The 17,979-nt window shown below is 41.3% G+C and overlaps 6 protein-coding genes across 7 annotated transcripts; 2 read left to right on the top strand and 4 right to left on the bottom strand.

The window, feature by feature from the left end:
• Window positions 1–202: 202 nt before the first annotated feature.
• LOC132789781 (uncharacterized) lies at window positions 203–3,276 on the bottom strand. The gene is made up of 5 exons (XM_060798045.1): window positions 3,169–3,276; window positions 2,615–2,983; window positions 1,232–1,419; window positions 1,050–1,167; window positions 203–989 (listed from the first exon to the last, which is right to left on the bottom strand). The coding sequence occupies exons 2-5, from the start codon at window positions 2,668–2,670 to the stop codon at window positions 404–406; spliced, it is 948 nt and encodes a 315-aa protein (XP_060654028.1). The 5' UTR covers window positions 2,671–2,983; window positions 3,169–3,276; the 3' UTR covers window positions 203–403.
• Window positions 3,277–3,466: 190 nt separating this feature from the next.
• LOC132789773 (protein insensitive) lies at window positions 3,467–5,628 on the bottom strand. The gene is made up of 3 exons (XM_060798034.1): window positions 5,325–5,628; window positions 5,098–5,183; window positions 3,467–5,026 (listed from the first exon to the last, which is right to left on the bottom strand). Exons 1-3 carry the CDS (start codon window positions 5,326–5,328, stop codon window positions 3,887–3,889), a joined length of 1,230 nt encoding a protein of 409 aa, XP_060654017.1. The 5' UTR covers window positions 5,329–5,628; the 3' UTR covers window positions 3,467–3,886.
• A 1,827-nt stretch (window positions 5,629–7,455) lies between these two features.
• LOC132784729 (early boundary activity protein 2) lies at window positions 7,456–8,957 on the top strand. The gene has a single exon (XM_060790555.1). It carries the CDS (start codon window positions 7,660–7,662, stop codon window positions 8,815–8,817), a length of 1,158 nt encoding a protein of 385 aa, XP_060646538.1. The 5' UTR covers window positions 7,456–7,659; the 3' UTR covers window positions 8,818–8,957.
• LOC132784748 (probable NADH dehydrogenase [ubiquinone] 1 alpha subcomplex subunit 12) lies at window positions 8,945–10,220 on the bottom strand. Its single transcript, XM_060790578.1, has 5 exons — window positions 10,081–10,220; window positions 9,924–10,019; window positions 9,669–9,846; window positions 9,180–9,264; window positions 8,945–9,119 (listed from the first exon to the last, which is right to left on the bottom strand). The coding sequence occupies exons 2-5, from the start codon at window positions 10,016–10,018 to the stop codon at window positions 9,055–9,057; spliced, it is 423 nt and encodes a 140-aa protein (XP_060646561.1). The 5' UTR covers window position 10,019; window positions 10,081–10,220; the 3' UTR covers window positions 8,945–9,054.
• A 38-nt stretch (window positions 10,221–10,258) lies between these two features.
• Window positions 10,259–11,276, top strand: LOC132784739 (actin-related protein 2/3 complex subunit 5-A). Its single transcript, XM_060790566.1, has 2 exons — window positions 10,259–10,585; window positions 10,652–11,276. Exons 1-2 carry the CDS (start codon window positions 10,373–10,375, stop codon window positions 10,892–10,894), a joined length of 456 nt encoding a protein of 151 aa, XP_060646549.1. The 5' UTR covers window positions 10,259–10,372; the 3' UTR covers window positions 10,895–11,276.
• LOC132784717 (dynamin-1-like protein) lies at window positions 10,511–17,271 on the bottom strand. 2 transcript variants are annotated; one of them, XM_060790535.1, is made up of 9 exons: window positions 17,033–17,271; window positions 15,669–15,813; window positions 14,936–15,600; window positions 14,425–14,876; window positions 14,017–14,365; window positions 12,529–12,751; window positions 12,258–12,469; window positions 11,605–12,198; window positions 10,511–10,612 (listed from the first exon to the last, which is right to left on the bottom strand). In XM_060790535.1, the coding sequence occupies exons 1-8, from the start codon at window positions 17,132–17,134 to the stop codon at window positions 12,142–12,144; spliced, it is 2,205 nt and encodes a 734-aa protein (XP_060646518.1). In that variant the 5' UTR covers window positions 17,135–17,271; the 3' UTR covers window positions 10,511–10,612; window positions 11,605–12,141. The 2 variants fall into 2 exon arrangements, with proteins under 2 accessions (XP_060646518.1, XP_060646526.1); XM_060790543.1 differs by having other exon boundaries at window positions 10,511–10,609.
• Between the last annotated feature and the right edge of the window lie 708 nt (window positions 17,272–17,979).

Below are 17,979 nucleotides of genomic sequence, written 5' to 3'. Positions count from 1 at the left end.
GTGGGAACTGAAAGTGAACTCGACGCTCTGCTCGAAGCTTTTCACATTCACAATGCAGAAACAGCAGCAGATAAGACGACTCCGTCTCTCCAGTGGAGGAGGAGGGGAGGAGAAGTCAACATGCTGCTCAAATAATTGTTCAATAATCGTCGTCATCTGTTGTCTCAATTGCGTCTCATCTAAAACAGCAAGAAACATTGAGGAGAATGTAAACTAAAATGTAATAATTTCTAATTTGGATAAAGTTGATGTAGATTTTGTTGTAGTAGTTGTTGTTGTTGTGTGGGACGAATCGCTCTTGATATTGTTGTTGATGTTGTTGTTGTGGCTGCTGCCTGGGTGGGAGCAACAGTGATCGCTTGTCTTGTTGGTCTTGATTGGGGCAATAGTTGTTCACCACTGGTCACCAGAGGTTACGTGGCATGGCGTAGCCTTCTTTTGTCACAAATAGATTGCGATTCGCATAAGCCACGCCTCCTCCTCCTCCTCCGCCTCCAATCCTGGCCACCGTTCCGCCCGAGTTGTCATTGCCGTTGCCGTTGCCATGGGTCACCACAGTCTCCTGACGGCCATCGATCATGCGTGTCACAGTCGTCGTCTTTTGGCCAGACGAATCCTGAGTGACCTTGGTGGTCTCGTAGCTGCCATCGGGCTTGCGCACCGTCTTGGTCATGACACTCTGGCTAAACATCTTGGGCCCTTGGTAGCTGCCATCGAAGATGCCGCCACCGCCTCCAAACGGAGTCATGGGCGTCATCATGCTCGGTTTGCCGTTCGACGGCGGACGCGGCGACGGACGCAACGCATTCGTCTTGAGATGATCGCCATCCTTGCCGAGAGTCCCATGAATGCGACCCATGATCAACTCCTCATCCGACATCTTGGCGCGTGGCAAACTGCGTCGCTGATTCGAGCGCAGAATGTTGTTGTCGTTGCCCTCCTCGGGATTCATGCGCTGAATCAGCGAGTACAACTGATCCGCATAGATTCTGAGTGAAGAGAAAAGGAATTAGTAATGATTGAAACTGTTTTTACTCCCCTCCACTTACTCCCCATCCAGATCAGTGTCCAGCGGACCTTCCTTGCGGTTAAACTCCTTCAGAATCTTGCTCTCAAAGCCAGGCTTCAGAAACTCATCGCGCAGATTGCGCTCCACACCAGCATCAGCTAAGCATTAATGTCGAAAATCAATTAAAAGTTTAGGATATTAAACAGATAATAGATTACTTACATTCATCTTCGTGCACCGCTTCGAGCAAACGTTGCAACTGACGCTCAAAGTGTTTCTGCATCTCCAGAGGACTCGTGAACACTTGGAACGCAAACTTGCGATCGTCATCGAAGAGCTCATCATCAGTCTCCGCCTCCTCGAACCATTGCGGCTTGCGGAACTCGTCCTTGTTAGAGGCCGACGAGGCGCTGGAAAGGATACAACAATTTTTTTTTAATTAATTTTTATTTAGAATCTATCTATCTAAAGATAATAAGTAAATACTATGACGGTGGGAAAGAATAAAGAATGAAAATGAATGTTTACTTTGGAAAACAAATCTTAATCTAATACTTTGGACTGTAATTTAAAAATTAATGTTTACTTTGCTAAACAGATCGTAATCTAATACTTTGAATTGTAATTCCACATACATATGAATACATTTCTTAGTTGTAAAGATACTACAACTAAACTTTGTCTATAAGAAAGTAAATCTCGCCTTCTGCTAATATTTTATTTAAATTATCATTATCAAATCATTTGTTTAGAATATTGTTTTTAAAGTTCAAGTAGATAGGTTTTGAAGTTTTTCTTTACTCTCATATTGTTATTATTGTTCAAGAAGATAAGTTTTTCTTTACTTTTATATGTATTGTTATTATTGTTTATTTCCGATAACAAGTTTTATGTAGACTAAAATTAGTTTTAGTTTTCGGTGATTCGGAGTTCAAGAGCCGGGCGGACAGATAAGCATATGAACACTACATATAGAGTATGAGGTCGATTATGACACACATATTTCTTATCCAAAAAGGATGAATTAAATGAAAATTTTAAATCAATAACTATTGACATTACACCTCTATTAGCCGGACGCTTCCCTGGACGAAGCCTTTTTCACTCTATTTTGATCTTATTTATATAATTATCAACAATATACCTCTATTAGACGGACACTTCCCTGGGCTAAGCCTTTTTTACACATTCCTGTTCTGTGCTTCCTCTTCCTCATTTTAGATAACCGAGTTGTGAAACCCTTTTACGCTATGCAAAGCGGGTATCAAAAAGGCAAAGGTGAATTTCGACTTCCATTTATGACAAGTGAAGTCTCCACTCCCCCACTTTAGCCCCCTCCCTTTCACTCATTCAATCCTGTGCTGCAGCCCACAGGCAGTTTACGCCAATACGCAGCCTCCGCAACACACACACACACACACACACACACATAGGCACAGAAATAGGCTTTTGCGCCTGTGTGCACGTGTGTGTGTGTGTGTATCTATCCCACACATACATATAAAGCAGGTGCCTTTGCCTGGTGAGTTTTGCCTGCTTTATCGATCCGTGCCTTGCAAAAAGCCGCAGCCAAAATGAAAAACTGGGAGGAGGGGGAAAACTTACTCCTGCTGCTGCTGCTGATCTAACTCCGATTGGAACATTTTCTTCAAGATATCCATAACGGCTTCTTTCCCTTCTTGTTGTTGTTGATATTGTTCAATGCAAAATCCTTTTGCAACGCAAGCGTTTTTTAATTCACGATATACACTAGTATTAGTGTATGTGTGTGTGAGTGTGTTTAGTTTTAGTTGAGAGAAAGAGAAACTAAAAGAACCAAAATGACGCAAATATTCAACAATATTGTGAACAATATCTCGTTGAAAGTTTTTCGTTTATAATTGCTTCACTCGGTTTTTCCTTATTTTTTTCTCTGTTGCTGCTTCTCCTGTAAGTTCTGCTTTTTTTGATGTGCACACACAATTTTCAAGTATCCTATAAACACCACCACGAAACACAACGAACAGGCGACGAAACAGAAATTGCTCGATTAATGCCAAACAGCTGATGCGGCGAACGCGTTTCGTTTCCCACTTTGTTCTCTGCGCCACTTTGACGTTACGTCACCCAGCACAGTGGAAAACGAAACGCACGCTACGTTACGCGACAGTGTTACGTACCGGCATTTAGCACGTGGCGCGCAATTTGAAATTCGCTATAAGCTTGAGATTACTTTTGTAATTTTGATACATTATAGATTTAAACGCTAATAATTTAAAACACAGAGACTGACTTTAAATTCTAAGCTAAGATTCGATTTCGTAATAAATTGTAATTGCAATGTAAATAAAGCAACACTTGCGCTTTTGTGTTACGTCATAAAGTTGATAACGTAACGTAGCGTCTACGTATTGAGCTTGGCGCGGAATTTGAATTTCAACCACATTATTCATGTTAGAATTAAAAGAATTTGACACATTTTTGATGCGCTACAAATTTATTCAAGAGTAAGCACAAAATCGAAAGATAATGTTCTGATTAGTTATATATATATATATGAATATATTGTCTACATACTAGATAAGTACTTGTTTTGGTCAGTCGCAAGCTTGCGCTTCCAATTGGAGGGATGGATGCCCTTGAGGGTTGCACACCCTGAAGGGATGGTTTAGCCCTAGCTTTAGTTTTCGTATTCGTATTCGTAATCGTAATCGAGTTACAGTCTTGATATTGTAACCGCGAGAGATCTTCAAGTTTGTACTGCATACAAAGTTGCTTCCGTATTTTGTTGCCTCCTGCTCTGGTTGGTTTCCTTTCCTTTCCTTTTGTTTTTTGGGTGCTATAGCTACTACACATAAAACTAGTCTAATAAGTAATAATTTTTATCGCTAAGGCTCTCTATGGCATATTCTCCTTGTCGTTGCCCACGAGACTGCAACGTTTTCCCTTCTGGATCTTCATCATTTTGTTCTCATCAGCACACTTTGTGGTGATGGCATTGCGCACCTCCTTCTCGCTGGCATTCGACTTGTGGGTGACGGCAAAGATGATGTCCTGTATCTTGACCGGATCCAGCATCTGCTTCAACGGTTTCTGCTGATCCTTAAAAGCGGGCGATGGCTTCCCAGTCATCGAGTGTGTGGCGAGAGTTTCGCGATCGAAAATCGTAACCAGCAACTTGCGTGTGGCGAGCGAGGAGACGGACCAATTGATGTTCTCAAAGACGCTGGCTGGCACACAGGTGTTGTTGGGTCCAATGGAGACCATGACTTCGTTGTTCAGCTGCTGCTGCTGCTCCTTGACAACCACCTCCTCCTTGATCTTTAAGCTGTTGTTGTTGTTGTTGTTGCTGATGTTGTGATTGTTGTTATTGTTTTTGTTGTTGCTGCGTCGCGTGGGCAGTTTGTAAACATTGTTGTTCGACTGTTGCAGCGGCGCTGGCGTCGATGTCTTCGGTTGCTCCACCCTGCGTCGCTTGATCACCTGCTGCTCCTCTCCGCCCAAACAAATCTCCAAGCGATCCGAATCAGCCGAGGTGCTCAAGCTGTTCAAACTCTCAGCAGCCAGGCGAATTTCAATGGCATCCGCATCATCAGCTGCTGTCACAATCTTGTAGTCAATGACCTCAGCACGCTGAGGCTGTTGTTGCAACTGAATTGGAACTGGAGCTGGAGCAGGGGCTGAAGCAATTGGAGCTGCAACTGCAGCTGGAGCACAGATCACCGAGCTGGGCGGTGTCAGCAGCTGCTGCTGTGCTGTGGGCGGCGTTGACGGTGTCGTCTGCACCGTGGCAAGTTGCATGCGTGCCGAGGTCGCGTGAATTTGCGACAAGAGATCCGTGTGCTGTTGCAGCTTCGTCTCCAGATAGCGCAGCTTGTCGCGTAGCGCATGATTCTCGGCCTGCAGCGAGGGATCCTTTGGCTCCAGGCGACGCAGCAGCTCAAAGTCCTCGCTCTCGGTTTGTGTCCAGGCATTCAACAGCATCGGCTGCTCACGTTCTGGACTCCATTGGAAGGTGCCGCCGTTTGCTTGCATAATCTGCATTGGAAGCCATAACGGTAAAGCATCGATACTTTCGACTTGAGGGGGGGAAGAGGGGGCCTACTTACTCGTGCATCCATTGTTCCAATCCAAGCGGCGGTGCGGCGTCGACGTTGTTCACTTCCCGTGAGATGAGCGTCAACTGGACAAAACGCTGCGCAAATGCAATGCGAACCACAAATATTGGCGGCAAAAAAAACACACAGAGAAGAGAGCAAGAGCGAGAACAACAACGAGGGTAGTTTTACTATGCGTAGTTATTTTAGCAAGGCGACAATGCATTCCAATTACTTACACATGCTACCTGGCAGCCAAGAGTGACGACAACAACAATAACAGCGCGCTCTCTCTCCCTCTTTCCTTCGCTCACAGCAGGCAATCAGCACTGTATGTGTTTATGAGTGTGTGTGTTTCGTTCCGTTTCCCTTTGCCAGGTATACGCACAGTTTGCGTGTCCTTTACGAAATGGGACTTGCTTTGCCTTTTCTACGAGATCCCAACTGGCGTCTGGCCAATTTTCATGTTGCCTTGCGTTTTCTTTTCTCTCTCACTCTCCCTCTCCTTATTTCGCTTCGCGCGGGAACTGGGAACGCAATTTTAAAGCGCAGCGTTGCCACCTGACACAGCAAACAGCTGAGTTGCCAGCCAGCAACAAACAGCAATAGTTGAAAATTTTGTTGCAGATATTTATCACTAGTAGTATATTTTATCACTTTTAGTAGATTTGCACTTTTAACGATAAAATTTAAATTTTTGCAACGTTGTGTTGTCACTTCATGTAAACTGGTTACGCAAACGCAATGAGACCAGTATACACACACACACGAATGAGGTGGAAACTAGAGAGCATAATAAACGCCGTCTCTCTGATCGGAAAAATCATCCCTTAAAAATGCACAGAGTATTAGAGAGTATTTTACAAGAGAATATCTACTAAGCCAGGTAGTCCCATTGTTTGGCTGCAATTCGCAGAACAGCGCGCAAAATTTCAAGAATGCATTCGAAATTTTTGCTTTAAATCATAAGGAAATGCATTCAAACATTTCAACATATTCAAAGCGAAAAAATCGTAATGAAAACGATGTATTTTGGTAGAAAACCCAACTTTGCGAAGTTTGAATGTTCAAAGAAATACATCGCACATACAAAATAATTAGAAAACATTGACAACAGACATGCATTGGAAAGCTAATGTTATTGTGCATCTGTTTCAATATACATATGCCATTTATTTGAAGCGTAAACAATATTATTTTTGATGCACTCAAATATGTCGAAGTTTGTGCTTGTAAAAGTGTTTTTGCGAGGAGTTCTTCTTCACTACTTCAATATGAAGAAAATTGCTGCCGAAAGACATCTTATTTACGATTTAAAAGTGGCAATTTTGACTTGGAAGACGCACAACGTCCTGGGCAGCCAACAAAGTTTGAAGATGACGAAATCAAGAAGAAGAATCTTTGGGAGTCACTCAAGCAGCCATTGAAAAACGTTTGAAAGCAGACGAATACAAGCAAGGAAAGCAAGGAAATTGGAAAAGTCATAGCTTCAGATGGGAAATACTTTGAATAATACTATTGTTCATGTTTTTCTTAAATAAACGTTCAAAGTTTGAAAAAAATCGAACTAATTAAGTTATAGACCCATTTACTAAAACTAAATTAAATAGTTTAAGCATAAAACAGACAACTGACTAGAAAGATAGTCCTGCATTTCCGTAACCAGTTATATTTTACTATACATTATTATTTTTATCCTATCAAAAGTTTAAATACATACCGACTGTCTTTTCCCTTACGTCTAATCTCAAATTGAATTTCCCATCCAGAGTACTAGAGTGTTTTATAAAATAAAAGTAAATACTTCCACCCATTGTATTCAAAATCTATAGTCCAATCATCATGGATATAATATAATAATAGAAATCTTATAAATTTCAATTTCAGCACAGTGCTGCCTATTGTTTAATAAATTGTGTATACTTGGTTAACATTTTATATAAGCTGTAATGTAATCTGATCGGTATTCTAGCCAGGATACAGATATATTTAATATTCTACAATGGGCTGTGATCTAATCTTTGATTATTATTTCAAGTATTCAAACATGTTTAATATTATTCCCAATTTCGCGATGGTAAATCAAATGGGAAAGGTATAAGACTGACACTAACTTCCATATATCCCAATTTTCAATGAAAAAATCAGAGTTTCATATTTTAACATTAAACTTGATCTAATGTTAAAATAACGTTTCAAACTGTATTAACTAAAAGGATAAATTGTGACCTTGAAATATTCATACAGTTCTGCGAACGCAGCACTGCAACACTGTCATTAACTGCGCTTAGATGGCAACCCTAGCTGGCTGACCGCCATTTGCCATCTGTCAACGGTGAAAATATAACTGTTAATCCACGGTCATAAACCTAAAGCCCTCATAAAAGGACAGACGAATTTTGCAAGGTCAGCACAGCACACGTCTTAAGAAAATTGCTGACGACATTTAACATTTAAAAGGAAAAACCCAAATCGCGACATCTGTCGAAAGAAGAGTACTTAAAATTCAAATTACTTACCTGCGTTTTCGCTGGGTGATCTCTACCTGATCCGAGGATTAAAGATCTGAAGTTTATGACCAACATGGACGAGTATACAAATATCGATGTGCGCAGAACATGCAAATCATTCCTTGACGATTCGTCGCAACAGAAACAACTCGCCCGCATCAATCGACATCCGGCGTTTTTCCAGCCGCAACACAGTTTCAGTGCACCACAGCTTTATCCAGAGTTCTTGAAACTATTTGCACCGCACTTTTCGCCCTACCATTACAACTCGGCTCAAATGGACCTTGAGCGCTTATTCAACAAGCCCGTCAGTCAGGAGCAGCCGCAGCAGCAGCAGCCAACGGCCAAGCAGCATCCTCCTCAGGGTGCTTTAGCACCATCTCGACCTGCTCTTGTGCCGCTCCAACAGGTGCCAATAGCACAAAGGATGCCATCGAATCAGCTGCCGCCGAAGAAGGCAATTCAACGTCATCCCATACTTAATGTGAAGGTGGTTAACAAGATTGAGTTGCCTCCGTTGGAGCCACTGCCACCCATCGAGGACTCCTTCATGGAAGAAGTGAAGCGAATTGAGACAACGCAGGGGCAATATAAAATGTTCTTTGGCCGCATGATGGACATGATGGATACGCTCTGTCGGCGCTACGATGGTCTCGAGGAGGAACCCGAACCTATGGCCGATTCAGACGACGAAGAAACCGAGGAACCGCCGCCGCCGCCTTCGAAGCGTCAACGTCCCATTGATCGCTCGGCCACAAATTCTCCGGATTGCGATATGTCTGATGAGGAGGAGGAAGAGGAGGAGGATTTGTCGAAATATCCTGAGCGGATTGAGTTACCCGATGGTAGCTACAAATATGTGCTGGGTCCCAATGGCACCACGATCACCAGCAAGGAGTATGGTCAAGTAGCCTGGCCAAATGCTCCAGTTGCCACACGTGGTCTGCTCATGGTTGTATTCACAAGCGATGATCTGGCCACTCACACTCTGACTGGCAAGCCGTCGCCTGCCTTCTATGGACGCGAACGGCCTCCGAAGAAGATGCTGGATCCCGATCGGGTGGAGGATATCATTGTGTCCGTGATGAATCGCACCGGGGGCAAGGAGCGTCACATTCGTGGCACCATTACCACCAAGTGCGCCGACACCGCCAAGAAGTACAAGCGTCGCGCCAAGAAGCTAGCCGAAAGTGAAGCCATCAACCAGGGACAGGGACAGTGATGAGTTTTGGGGATGAATTTAGTGATGATGGTGGCTGGATATGATTTAGCTGATGTTTTAGTTATTTAAGCTCTATATGTATGTGACGATTTGTGACTATCGATTTCCTTTTGCAAATAAAAGTTGCTCCTTTAAAAGCAGGTTTATTCACGTTCTTCTTCTTTTTTGGGTTGTTTCTCCTCTCGACTTTAATAATAGACTAACGATGTTGTGTTTTTGTTTTAAATGGATCTTTATCTACTTCTTCTTGGGATCCCAGGCCTCAATCTTTTGCGGAGTCGTGCTGTATGGCGCATACGCTTCTGCAATTTTAAAGGGACTGTTTAGTTCAATGATAAATATGATGAAGCTACTCAATTTACCCTTGGTGCCCGAGAGGTTCTCGCTGTGGTCGGCGATCCATTTGTATTTGGGGCGGCAACCATCACGAATGGGCGGCAAATCCGTCTGCAAAAATATGTTTTTAAAGAGAAAAAATTTAAGGATTGATACATAAACTTAATACAGTAAACCAAGAACAGTAAATGAAATTTAGAATTCTCTGAAGCAAAGAGCTAAAAGCTCTGGAAACAATTTGAATGGTAACAAGGAGATTTTACTTAAAGAAGTTAGTAAATATCAGCTCTATTAGCTTGATAATATATTATAATAAATACATATGTATCTTGGATCGAATTTAGAGGAATTAAGTCTTGGACTTTCACTATGATTAGATTTTACTATACGTTCTCAATTAAATATATTAATGAATAGGAAACAATTCAGGAAACAACTTTAAACCATTTCATAAGACGGGTATAACTGCCTTCCCTACACATATGTGTAGGGTATCTGCAGTCTGGTCGACTCACCTTGTAGTGCATCCAGCCGAACCATTCGGCGGGTATCTGTGATCCGTCGTAATCCATGTTCACATGGGTAGCGAACTCGACCCAACGATTGCGGCCATAGAAGTAATAGGGATTCTCAAAGTATTTGTTGCCATACTTGTCGATGCCAATCAGCGTGCCTGTCTTCAGATCATCGTTTCTGTTTATAATACAAGAATGTAGTCCAGTATTAAGTATTTCTGCAGCTTATATAAGAGTGCTTTGCATTTTACTCACCTGTATAGCTTCAGATAGGCTTGCTTTAGGCCGCCGGCCTCGCGTATTGCCTGGAACAGTCGGCCCAGGCGATTGATACCCAAGAATTTTGTCATTCTGTGCGGCAAATGCAAGTTCAATAATAAATTTCTGTGCTTATTTGTTGTGAAAAACTTACGTGCTAAGCAAAACAGCGTTGCCACTCAGCTGTAAAGTGCTTGTCAAACAACCCTGCACAGGCTATGCTTGTGTGTATGCTGTAGCCCTGCACAGCTGATTGCTGATAGCCAACAGCGTTACCACTCAGCTATAAAGTGTTTGCAGGGCTGCACAATACGCCTGCCCGCTGTTGACAAACAACCCTGGCTCTTCACATCTGTTCGCCGATAGCGACTTCTGTGTGTGAATCATATTGCTGGATAAAAGAAAAGAAACAGTAAATTAAAAAGGAGAAAAAAAAACATAAAACTATGGCTAAGAATACCTCGAGCAGTGCATTTCGTAAGATCGATGTCGATCAATACAATGAGGACAACTTCCGGGAAGACGATGGCGTCGATAGCGCTGCCGCCGGACCGGATGAGAACGAAATCACTTCGCTGCTGACCAAAGGCAAGAGTGTTGAGGCGCTGCTCAGTGCACTGCAGAATGCCCCATTGCGTTGCAAGAACCAGCACGTCAAGGTGAGGCATGCGATAATGCGTCAGCTACTATAAAAGAAATAAATATATAACACTAACTTTTTATAGGACAACGCCCTAAACATAACGCTGCGTGTGCTCTTATCAATCAAATCAACACAAATGGATCAAGCCATCGATAGCGTAGAGCAGAACGATCTGATCGATGTGCTCATGAAGTACATCTACCGAGGCTTCGAAATACCCTCGGAGGGATCCAGCGGACACCTGCTACAATGGCACGAGAAGGCATTTGCCAAAGGCGGCCTTGGTTGCATTGTTCGCGTTTTGTCCGACACGAATCGTGCTTAAGGAACGCAGCAGGATTATACAAGGATAATATACAGTCAAGCATCTTAAATACACACATATAGTCATGGATGTTGTCTACCCCCGATGGAACACCTGAAGAACTGAATGAAACCGCAGCCCGTGTCGAAGCTTGAGCCCTAGTTTGATTTTTTGCCCCCAATTACAAATGACAAGAAGTTTTCCAAATTAGATTTTAACTCGTATTCAAGTATTAAAGTTTTTATTACAAAAAACAATTGTATTGAGTATCTTCTAAATCTGCAAATAGAACACCATCTTGTCTAATAGGAAGGACAACAGACATTTCCGACCCCATCCTAATGATTTCTGAAAATTGCTAGCGATCGGATAACAACCTTTAAATTGATTCATCTGACTCTATTCACCATTATTTATCGCCGTACTTATAAGTAAATGCATTAATTCCATTATATTCCACTATGTTCGATTGATGCATTAAATATTTTATATTTTTTTTAACTGTTCTCCCTTTTTTATTTTATTAAACAGAGAATGCAATAAGTACGTGAATTGTTCTTACAAAATCAGCCATTTGATCATGAATGATTTATGAATTATGATTAATGTTACGACGTACTTCATGTCTTTTGGTATTAAGCTTTTCATCAAACATTTTCTTTCTTTTTTTATTTGAATATTTAGAAAATGCACCGAATTCTTAATGAAAGATGAAATAATGTGTTAATTACCTGGTGAAACATGATGATGAGAGGATTCCTATTCCATGATGGCATTAAGTTTTGTAATCAACCGTTTTTCTCGTTTTTATTTTGACTATTCAGAAAATGTAATAAGTGCGTGGATTTAACTTAAAACAAAACCAATCATCACGATTAAGCAACTTTCTCTCTGCACATTTCGCATGCTGTAAATGCGTCCGATGAAATTGAAGTTTGAAGAAAATGCTGTCGAAATGCAGCTGCGATGGGGAAACGAACCAAGAAGAAGACGACAAAGTGTTCTTAAAGCTATTCCATAATGTAGTCTGAATCGTAGCCCGTTTGATGTTGAATTTTGTTTGGGAGGGTGCTTGGGGAAACACTTAACAAAGCGAAGGAAGAGGAGAGTTTTGTGAGTTGCATTCCCAAAGAGTTGTCTTCAATAAATAGTATTTGTTGTTGTTTTTGATATATGCTGGATGCTTGCTGCTAATTGCTTGTTAATGGTAATATTATTATGTATCGAAACAGGCTCCAATATCATATCTGGGGGGCAAGTCCTCAAGTCTACCACATGTGAGTCTCGCGTATCTCGCTGATGATGTGATTAGCACGTGTGAGAGCCTGCAAAAGAGATTCCAATTTTAATAAGAAATGTCTGTCGAGACAAATTGCAGTCGCACCTTTAACATATCCGCTGCCTCTTTTCGGCGCACGGCAATGTGATCGGACTCGTTTAGCAGTGTTTCGGCCTTCTCCGACTTGTAGAGATGTGTGACGAGTTCACTTTGCAAGTTGTCCTTAACGTAGTTGACCAAGAAATGCATAATTGCCTTTGGTACCGAGTCTTGTATCGATTTGCGCACAATGTAGAAATACGATTTGATCAGACGTTCTAAAAATAAAGAATACAGTTTTAATAAGGGGAATCTATCTCTCAACTTTTACACTCACCAATGACATCGCAATCCTTTTGCTCCTTGTCGGTGAGACGACGTGGATTGTGCAGAGCTGGCACATCGGGCAGCAGATTGACGGGCTTCAATGGACTGACCATAATATTATTGTGCACTGGCGTATTGCTGGCCGAGTTCTCAATGCTGTCGGGGCGATTGGGCGCAGGTGGCAGAATATTTGACAGCCACGACGAACCAGTCGAATTCTCGCCAACATGATTCTGTAAAGCAAGCAAAAAATAAATTTATTAAACTGTTTAACGGTTTAAGTAAGAATTGTTATATTATGTCAACAGTTAAGATGGCTGATTGATAGAAGTTTGGAATGCAATTCGGGCTGGGAAGAGCACAAAACAGCTTACCCTCGATAAAAGAAGACCATAAATTGTAGAAGTTCGCTACGAAAACAAAAAGTGGGTTCAACAAAATGCTAAATAGAAAACTATAGTACTATAAATCGATTTTATGGAAGAATGACAATGCGAAATAAATGATGTATTTTAGCGATGTTTGCAGTCTAACTTTGATTACGTGCAATTTACAACTTGTGTTGTATACAATTGCATTCCTATTCATTCAACAATTAGATACATCTTAACTTGATTGAATCGGGACTAATCGATTAAAGCGTGTAATTCTAAAATGTTGAAAATTACTTAATGGATTGCTAATTGACATGACAAGCTTTTAAAAAACAGAGAACAACAGGTTAATCCTATTGAATATTAGCACATTTAAACAATGTCGCCATTTAATATTAACATTTCTCATACTAGCTATTTCTGAAAATCATGCCTCGAAAGTTATTTTTGCTTAATTAAAAAAAACGTTAACATTCAAGTATAATGTGCCTAACTGATCCGAGTTCTTTGATAAAGCTATAATAACCAGTTCTTCCAAACATACAGAAAGTGTATTTAAATTAAAGTTGCGCTTCTTTCACATAATCACCAATATGCATTTAAGAATTGAAATACTTAAGAACAGTATTTAAAATAGTATAAATACTGCGCTTAAGTATCTCAATTCTTAAATACAAATTTTAAATGAACTTGCTTAACTTAAATTAAAGTTGAGTTTCTTATTATATGAAAGAATTTCAACTTTAATTTAAATAAATACATATTCAATATTGACATACATATTATATGAGGGAAACACAACTATAATTTAATTTGACTGGCAACCTATTCAAACTCTATTAATGTTTTCAAAACTCTTCAAAACGCCAGCAATAATTTTGCTGTCAAAGCTAAATGAAATAAGTTTAGTAGCACTTCCGTAATCATAAGTATTGTTATTGTTGACTGCCGATTGTATCAAACGCAAATGATTAAGAAAGTAAATATAGTAATACCTCCAGTAAACATAAGGATTTCTGACTGCTAAAGCAAAGAATGATAGTTTGATATTACTAACTGATAAGCTGTTGACTTGATATAAATTTTGTATCGTAAGCGGGTTTCTATGCTGTTTGATTCCTTACCTGATCATGGTTCTCATTCTGCTGCTGTTGCTGTGTCTGCAGCTGCGCCTGCGATTGCTGTTGCTGCTGCTGTTGTTGCTGATTCTGGTTAACAGCATTGTGTGCCGAGACCTGAGGCGACATATTGTTGCGTGGCGTGTTCGTGCGACGTGGCTGCGAGTACGGATCGTTGTCTGTTTTCAGTAGGCTGGGCACCAAAGCTGCTTCCTTGTGGAAATCTGGATGCTTGGTGTTGATGTAAGCTAGCTCAATGGCCACAATGTTTTCCACCATTACATTGGTAGCAGGCAGACGACAACGCAGCAGCTGCGTTACCACATCCACAATCTTTTCGTGCAACTTAGGAAAACTGCAATGCAAAAGAGGAATATAAACCTCAATTTTGTAGATAGAAACTTGATGACCTACCGCAGCATTTCCTGTTGCACCTCGTTGCCGCAGTGTTGCACAATGCGCTGCATCTCCTCGTGAATGAGCTCCACGCAACGCAGCGATGGCTCCTCCAGGCGACGGATTTGCCGCTTCACCAACAGCTCAAAGGAGACCTCGGGCACAAACAGCGCTGGCCTCGGACCTGTGGCATTTCGAATAGCAGTGAGTATGTCCATCTTTGTCAAACCCGCCAGCGGGTGAATCGAGTCCAGAGTGCGGCCGAAGATCTCGTGGAAAATGTAGCAAAGACGTGCACCGCCGCAGAGCTCTGTGGTCTCAATGTTGCGGGCGGTACCCTCGATGGTGGAACAATAGGCGCTCGAGAATTTTGTGATGATGTGCAGCAGCGTTTGGCTCTTGTCTGAAACATCTTCGCCATAAGAGTTGAGTAGTGATTGGAACTGCGTGGACATGATATTGACGCGAGTCTGCAAAGAGTGTGAAATAATTTAATAAAATCACTGAGAAGTTAAGGCTTTGGACTTACCTTAAGATCGGGCAAACAGTCGCGAATGTGATGCATTAGCAGACGATTAAGTGTCTTGGCCAAGTAAGGCGTTCCGTTGCGTGTGGCAAGCGTTGGGTATTTGCGTTGCAAGAACGCCGCCTCGTCCTTCATCTGCTCGTCAATGTCCTTCTTATCGATAATATCCTGTTGCGAGCGATTCATCACACCAATAATGCCCAGCTTGACGGGTATCACACGACCGCACAATATATCAATGGCATCGGTGCCAGCATCCATCAGATCGAGTTTAGTGACCACAGCCAGCGTTCGCCTGCCATCGGGATCCACATCCTTGGCCAGTTTCAGGGCCTCACTGGTGGCCATATCCGTATTGGCCGCCGTCACAGCCAAGATGATTGAGTTGGGGTTCTCAATGTATTTGACAACCAAATCTTTGATCTGTGCTTCAATATCCTCGGGTTGATCGCCCACCGGCACCTTCGTGATGCCCGGCAAATCGACGAGCGTCAAATTGACGACGCGGGTCGAGAAGATCTTGAGATTGATGGGCTCCGGGCAGATGCCCTTGTTGCTGCCCGCCACACGCTCCGTTTCATTCTCGATCTCACGGCGTATTTCGTTAAAGTCCGTGAAGCATTTCTTCGTGTGCAGAAAGCGTCCCCATTCCTCAGCATTAACAGTGCCTGTCACAAGAGTTGGAAAGTGCATTAAAGAGTTTGTTTAAGTTTAAGTTTTCCTTTGCTTTGCTTACCATTCTCCGCAGAGCGATGCTCGCGATCCTCGAGGGGACAGTAAATCAGTTGCAAGACCAAAGGTCGCCGGGTGACAATTCCTGTGCCACGTGGCAGGAACGAACGTCCCACAACGCTCTCGATTACCGAACTTTTGCCCGAACTCTGCAATCAGATGGCAAATTTAAAACATTTTAAGTAGAGTTGAGTGCACCAGGAAATAAGAGAGACGCGATTAGCACTTGTGGTGATACAAATTCCTCTTATCTGCAATCTACAAAAGGCAAATCACTTGAACGACGCTTGAGCGAAACGATAATAACGGATAATGGGGAAGGCGACTCAGCTAATTGTGATGCAATTCGAACCGCAAAGTGACACAGCAACTTGAGCTGAGAGTTCTCGAGAGAATAACTGAGAGTCAGCAACAAAATGTTGAGAAGTGGTTCTGTTATTAAAATAAGCTTTCCCCGGAACAGATTGTAAATAAACAAACATTAAAAAAAAGAGTACATTATCAATATTAAGATCATTTATGATGACTAGTGACTGTTTATAATAATATTTATATATTCCTTTACTATAAATAGCTAACGAAAGAAGCCACAATGTAATCTAGATAACAAAAATAATATAAAGGAGCTGAACAATCAGAAAAGAATCCGCAAAACCCACAACTATAATATTAAATGACATATTGTAATGGAAATTAAAGGAAGATGCATTATTTTACAGAGAAGAGTTGAAAAAAAAAAAATATGAACATATTATTTTAGGGCTAAAACAAATTTTCAATACATATTATAATAACGTTTTACTAATGCAATCAAACTTAAGAAAATGGAATTCAACAACAATATCCGAAGTGCAATGCGTTGCTCTGGTCACACTGCACGCAATTGCATGCACAAGAAACGTTCTTAGTGGGTATCACAGAGTCGAGCACATTTAACTGCATGTGTGTTTGTGTGTGTATGGGAATGTGTCACAACAGCAAACGCAAGAGCAGCTGTTATTTTTTGTGTGTTATGTGCCAAGCAAAAAGGGTATCGATTTTTCATAGTCGGAGCAGCTGCTGTTGCTGCTGCTGTGGTTGCACTTTAAATTATATAAACACAATCTGAGCTGTATTCTGAACCAATTAAACAACAATTGTGCTAATGTTGTTGTTGCTAACAATTACGTGCCGGCATTCGCGTAGGCCAAAAAGGGGGGGAAGAAACGAGAGAGAAAAGAGAAGCGGCCAAAACAAGCCGCAAGTTATATAATTGAACAATGTTCAATAATGTTCGACGCTGCCGATTTCTAATATTGATGACCCGAATTAGCGATTCTCCTTTCTGGGGTTTAGCAATTTGCATATATTTTGGGGCGTCTCGCTTACCTGACTGCCGAGAACAACAATTTGCGGCAATTGTATTGAGTCAGAGCCGACAGTGTTGAAGACATCTTGTAATTTGTTGATAACTGGAATTAGGGCTTCCATTGCTCAGGCAGTACGCGTTAACTCGCTTTCTCTCTCACGCTTACGATTGTTTAATTTATTGGAAATCCTTACGAAATTGTCGCACACATTTAATAATACTTTTTGCTTTGTTGCGCGATTTACTGACGCGACGACGAGTGTGGTAAAACTTTTTGCAAATTTTGACAGGGCTGCAGAAAAAACAGTGCCACAGTTTAGGGTTGCCAGACAGTTGAAATGAGAAGTGAACAAAACATGGCAGCGCAACAAAAATTAAATGTTTTATTATTATTATATTATACTAACTTAATAGTTAGATTCAATCGACAGCATTTTAGAAAAATTAAAACCAATATTAAATATAGTTTACCACAAATCAAAAAATCTATGAGTATTTAAACAATCTTGCTATTGCTCTCAATGAAGATAAGCGTTATCGATTTATCGATAAGTCAATAGCAATCAAGAGCGCGCATTGTGATTTGATTTGAAATGATTGCAAACGTTTGTCAATTTTGTGAATAAGTGCAAATTAAATAGCAAGGTATTCACGTAAAATCAATTCACGTAATGAAAAGTGTTGCTACCAATACAGACAGTATTTAAATGCAATGCCATTAGCTCGTTAAGCCCTTTAAATGGGGGGCAATAAACTTATTGGCTAGGCTGGTTGGATTGAATTTGAAATGGCCACAACCACAAAGAGATATCCGCTGAAGCCTCAATGTTCGATTGAAAAATTTAACAAAGTGGCAGGCAACAATAGATTGCCTCCCCCTCCCCCCTCAGATTGCAATCCCAGGATTCCCCACCCCACCCACTTTTTACGAGTATTCTCATCGCCTGGTACTTATACGTATTTCGCT

This window comes from Drosophila nasuta, chromosome 2L (genome assembly GCF_023558535.2).
Source record: "Drosophila nasuta strain 15112-1781.00 chromosome 2L, ASM2355853v1, whole genome shotgun sequence".
Classification (NCBI taxonomy): Eukaryota; Metazoa; Arthropoda; class Insecta; order Diptera; family Drosophilidae; genus Drosophila; species Drosophila nasuta.
Note: the sequence above shows the minus strand (reverse complement) of the source record. Positions and strands in the feature narration are given on the sequence as shown.